The sequence below is a fragment of the Neoarius graeffei genome, chromosome 13 (assembly GCF_027579695.1).
Source record: "Neoarius graeffei isolate fNeoGra1 chromosome 13, fNeoGra1.pri, whole genome shotgun sequence".
Classification (NCBI taxonomy): Eukaryota; Metazoa; Chordata; class Actinopteri; order Siluriformes; family Ariidae; genus Neoarius; species Neoarius graeffei.
In genome coordinates this window covers 68,703,592-68,709,591 of record NC_083581.1, presented here as the reverse complement: position 1 = coordinate 68,709,591, position 6,000 = coordinate 68,703,592, and the positions used below count along the sequence as shown (strand labels likewise).

Genomic DNA, 6,000 nt, shown 5'->3' with positions numbered 1-6,000 from the left:
GAATACAAGTGAACAATAAACTCCATTAAATAAAAACAAATCACACAAAGAAAAATTTGAATTACAGATGCTATTAAATAAGCCAGATGTACATTGTCCCTGTATTTAAAATATGATTTCCTAATGCAAAAGTAGAACTGGAGCATCACTGTTTCAGTGCTACACTGATCAGTTTAAAGAGTTTTCCACCACTAACAGCCTATCTCTCTGGGGAGACCATGAACATACCAAGAAAAAAAAAAAAAAAAATCACACGCATGAGCAAACTATTTTTTATTCTTTCAATAATTAACCTTTTATTCTTTATTTCTGCAGGTTTTTTTCCGTTTTCTGTTTAAAGGAAGCATTTCATCAAAGAGCATTTTGTTCATATATAGTTTTTTGTACAGAAGAAAATACTATACAACCTTTTTTTTTCCCTCCTGCAACAATATTTTGAAGATAATCATCTACACATTTAATTACCTAATATTATGATAGTTCTTTCAAAGCCGTGTTTAAGAAATGATTAATTGTAATTTCCTCGCTTCAGTTTTTTTTTCTTTTCCGCTACACAGTCACTCATTTTCTGCTGAAGCCAGGCAAACAAAATTCATTGTTATTATTTTTTTTTCTCTGTAATTTGGAGCGGAGCACTGCAGTAATTTCCTCTGTATAGAATTCATTTAAATTACAGTCGTCATTAGTGTTACTCGTTAGGCAGCCTTGCTTCTGGCATGCCTGTTTCATATTGAAAACATCCAATCTCAGAAGCAAAGAAAATCAGTCCCTTTTTTTTTTTTTAAATAAAATAAAACACAGAACAACAGGTCTTCGTCACACCGACAATTATTTGTGCATCAAAGCAAAGTGAGGAAAAAAAAAAAACAAAAACAACCAACAACAACATTATTTGTATAGCAATTTCCCTGTTAAAAGATATATGCCGTTGTATTTCTGGTAAAAATGAATCTAAAAAGTGCAAAAAACACCCTAAACGTTTCTCTTTGCAAGGTCACATAAATATTAAATAAACGGTTGTAATCGGAGCTAGACCACAGCTTTTAGAAAGAGAAAACGAAGCTTGAAACGTAGCTTTTTGTCTGTATTATTCACACACTCGAGCATTTCTTACAGCGACTCTGTGACACGTTCCTCCATTTTTAATCCACAGCCAAGAAAGTCTCTCTGTCAAGAGCAGATACATGAGGTTTCTAAAGAATCTTCAACCACAGACTCCAACTGGGAATTTTCTCACTAATATCCATGCTACTCAAATTGTAATGAAAGAAAGAAGAGAAGAGAACAAAATTACCTACAAGCTACTAGATCTTCCCTACGTTCAGAGAACACACTTCCATCCTTGTGTCTGATGGATACTTGAGTGCATTGTGGGAGTTCATAGAGAGCCAAAGAGCTGGCATTGATTCCCTTTTTTTTCCCCCCTGGGCAGCAGCACCATCAAGTATTCATGATCCTCCCCGGGTCTGGTCCCGTTTTCCCAACGGGCCGTTCTGCAGCAACAAACACCAGCGTCGACCGGTCACGCCTGTGCAAGTGGAGGACTAATGCAATGATAACAGTGACAACAATGAAAGAAAAAAAAAAACAAAACACAATAATGCAGTGATGCACACCGTAACAAATCATCTTAAATAGAGGCTTGACTGTCTCACCTCATCGATACAAAAGTGCACTAGCAATATGCAATGCCAGGAAAAAAAAAACAAACCAAACCAAAACGGTCCACATTTGAAAAGAGAGGAGGAAATAAAAATGGACTGCACGCTAACTTTTTGGTGAGGTGCGTTGACTTGACTGACTGAGATAGATGTGTTATGGCCTGAAACTTGCAGTCACTGTCACTGTTTGTCCCCGAGAGACACACTGTCCAAATGGAATGGAGCCTATGACACAACTGAGAACATTTCTGTGAGAACTGTGATGACTGGAAATAAGCTTTAACAAAAAAAAAGTGAATCAAGTGTGAAATGGAAAATGTGAAAGCACTGTTACAGGCCCCTGCACTAATAATAATAATAATAATAATAATAATGCACGGTTGTTTTCAACACATTCGTTTAAAAAAAAAAAAAAAACTTCTCCTTTGTTTTAAAAGCGTGCCATGTCTTTCTTGGATTCCGCAGTTCAGTGACTGCACTTCAAATGCATTTTAACATCCACACACATCTACTGTATATAGATATTCATATATATATATAGATAGTTTGTTTGTTTGTTTGTTTTTCTTATATTTTTTAAATCCACACACAAAAGTAACAAAATAGAATAAATTAAAATCCAACATGCACGCGCGCACACGAAAAAAGACCGATGCGTAGGAAAATGTTTACATTGCCACCCAAGTGTAAAAGATGGCCTCGTCTGTCCATTTCTCTGTTCATTTTTAATGCATAATTAAATTAATAATGTTGGTCATCATGTAAACATCGTAAATCATTTTGGGCCTTCACTTTTCTTGCGTATTTGTCATTTCCTTGTCATGTGCGGTGTCTCTAAACGTGATAAACGAGGCCACTGGAACTGGGGTTTGTTCACTGAACGGAGGGATTGTTTCTTCGAGTGCGTACAGTGTGGCTCACAGGTCAGCCTCGGATTTGTCCAGTTGGGAAGCCTCGGTGTGGTTCATGGAAGCATCGAAACACTCTTCGTTGTCTTTTTCTCCATCGGGTTCGGGCATGGAGTCATCGTACGAGTCCGTGTTGAGGTCTTCCTCTGGCTCCTCGTCGTCCTCGTCGTCGTCCTCGTCGTCCTCGTGTGTGGGCTCTTCATCAGGTGACAGCTCGTCCTCGGGCTCGCCTGACGTGTCATCCTGTGGGTTGCTCAGGCTCATGGAAGCAGGCAGAGAAGCTCCAGGTCCCATAGAAAATAGTGCCTCGCGCTGTTGCAGCTTCTTGCTCAGATCCAGTGAGTCGCCGAGGCCCAGGCCGCTGGCGTTCTTCAGGAACAACAGTGAGCTGCTGATGTCGGTGCCGAGGTTCAGAGAGCCGTCCAGGTTGAGGGTAGAGCGTTGATGGTCGGGGTACTCGGTGCTCATTGCTGAAGGGAGGTATATGGCTGCATTATTATGGGGCAGCCCTTGAGCACCAGGTGATGTAGGTGGTAGACTAATGGAAGTTGGTGGTGCCAGCAGCCCTGTCTGGTGTTGCCCAGCCTCCCGGTTAGGAGAGATGGAAGAGGGCACGTCACCACGCTCCTGCTTCTCGTGCTTGCGCTTGTGCGAGTCCATCTGCGACATGCCTACCACTGTGTGCTTGCACTCAGGGTAAGTGCAGTGGAAGTGCGAGCACTTGAGCTTGTACTTGCAATCTGGAACGGTACAGTCGGTGCTGGAGCTGAACTGGCAGAAGCCGGCGGCGCTGATTACGTCCTGCTTCCCGTGGTGCTTGCGGTGGGCCGTCACCTTGGTGCTGTCCGTGCAGCGGAAGGAGCAGCGCAGGCAATGGAAGTGTGTCGAGTTGCCTGAGAACTGGCAGTCAGCCACGTCGCAGCACAACGACGCCTTGAAGCGCTTGAAGTCATCGAGGACAAGGTTGTCGACGCGGTCATGGTGTTGCGCGTGCTTGTACATGTGAGTGCGGCCGCAGAACCGGTAGCCGCAGTTCTCACGGGTGCAGTGGTAGTGGGTCACCTTGAGCGAGAACTGGCACGCTGTATCCCTGCAGTCCTCGTACAAGTCGTAGCGGCGGAAGCCGTCCAGCATCATGCCCTCGTCCAGCATCTTGCGCGACGATGCCGTTTTGCGCCGTTTGCCGTACGGCGACATGTCCTCGATGATCCAGAAGCGCTTCTTGGCGCCACTTGCTGCTGGAATGGAGATGGTATTCCCTATGGATGTGAGAGAGAAAAGTGAAACGTCAGGGTTGACGAAAATTATGTAAACCATCACTACAGAGCACGAAGTCATGACTGAGAACAAATCTACAACCTGCTTGCTTTGTCTGACGCGAGTCCATACTATGATCTAACAGAACACGGGACATTTCTTATAATAAGAACACATGCTTGTCTATGGTTTACATCAGGTGTAAAAGTAATGAGTCTAGACATTCCTCTGTGTGTAACTTTGGGCTTTAGTGAGCAGCCTGAGGTCACTGCTAATGCTAATCCCTGTCTGGAGAAGTACGGCCTCTATAAAACCCTGGCACAATTAGGACAGCTAATGGAAGACAACACAGCACAGTTCACTGACAGTGTGTAATACACTGCATGTACTCTAAAAGGTTGGAATAAATTTTGTTTTATAGATATTGCCTGGTAGGAAAAAACAGCCTTTAAGACAGGTACTGCATGCAACATAATGTAGTCAATGAAAGTCATCATGAGTAGATGATTAATGATTGATTACTACTAAGTTATGGTTAAAAAAAAACAGTTTTTGTAGCAAATACAGAGGTGGACAAATTATTAGGCTGTGTGCCCAGGACAAGCAGATCATACGTCCAGGCTATCAATGCTTTATTAGTCATTGTCTGGCTGATAACTGACTCCGTCAACTGCTCATATAGTGATTACTAGCATTTTTCTCCACACACACACACACCCTGATCCTAATTTTCATCGTATTTGTTTTATCAACACCAGTCAATATTACTGCTTTTAAATATCTAGCCTGTTATACATACATCCTTTCTAGCTCACTTAATCATATTTAGCTAGTATTGTGAAATAAAAAAAACATGGATTTATGTACATTAAATGTAGACTAAATATCAGTGTCGTGCATTTTGCTGTCAAGGACGTTTTGCTAGCTAGCTAGCTTACATGTTTACTTCAAGTCATTAACTTAGCAGGCTGCTGAGCTAGCATTACTAGCGCCTTCGTTCTATTAGCTTTTGCTAATTAACGGTTGTTCTATGTATTTTTTAATGTAGTTTTATACAGAACTCCCTCCAACTGGTCTAATTACAAGGATAAACAATGTCAACACCAGTCTGTATTTTTCCACATAACCAGCTGACTAGCTCGCCATATGTTTGTGGGTTCATTTACATCAGATTTCCATTTTCTAGCCTAGTTCATATAGCCAGGGTGCGATTTGTCAAAAAACCAGAAGGGGGGATGTTTTTTTTTTTTTTAATCATGAAACGTCACAAAATTAAGGTAACAATAGGCTAACAGCTCAATAACATCCGATGATATCAAATGAATAACACTAAATGAAAACGAACCAGAGATAGTACAGTAAATTCATCTTCCTATCTCTCTGACTAAATACACGAACACTAACACAACAAAGTTCGCATTGCTTGTCGCGTTGCTGTGATGTTTCTCTCCCTCCGGATTAAATGGACAGTGACTCGAAAATCACTAAAATACATGAATACTAAATGAACAGTTTGCTCTGATGGCGCAGTTCACATTGTGCGCAGCTTTCCGATTTAAACTGTTTTTTTTTCTCATCCTTATACTTCCTGTTTCATGGACTGTAACGGATTTGCTTATTTAGTAATTTTAATACAGAATTTACTTTGAAATTATAATCAGACACTCCAACGTCCCCCCTAAAAAAAAAAAAAAAAACGGCCGTGAAAAAGGCGGCATCCGCCAAAAGGCGCGCTGTTTGCATCCCTGCATAGAACGCAAAGATATTGTTATTATCTACAATGTATCTATTTGCTGGGGACGTTCGTGAACATCAAAGCTGCCACTTCGGGTCATTTTGAAAGGTCTGATGACTTCGGGTCATCATTCTATCATGCCCCCAAGCAAATCGCACCCAGCATATAGCTATGACTTCCTTGCTAGCATGAAAGATGCCCTTTCTGTTAGGATTTTAGACACAAACATGCTAAATATTATGTTCATTTTAATAGTGAGGTAATTAACATCATTTAGTTCCTTGCTAGCCTGAAAGATAGCCTTGCTTTTCATATTGTGAAAGAATCACTTTTTTTTTTGGTAAGTACAGGAAGTAAAAAGGCAGCAATATGCTTCCTCTAGCAATCTAGCTAACAATGTACCTCAGCAATTTACCTCAGTAGTTAACATTTTTTAGTT

General features: G+C 41.2%; 1 protein-coding gene across 6 annotated transcripts in view; it reads right to left on the bottom strand.

Moving 5' to 3' along the window:
- Window positions 1–811: 811 nt before the first annotated feature.
- casz1 (castor zinc finger 1) overlaps window positions 812–6,000 on the bottom strand; it is a 107,651-nt gene continuing 102,462 nt past the window's right edge. For all 6 annotated transcript variants that reach the window (XM_060938408.1, XM_060938409.1, XM_060938407.1 and 3 more), the window contains one exon: window positions 812–3,828. In XM_060938408.1, coding sequence (XP_060794391.1) covers window positions 2,579–3,828 — 1,250 coding nt within the window. In that variant the 3' untranslated portion in view covers window positions 812–2,578. The remainder of the gene's footprint in view (window positions 3,829–6,000) is intronic.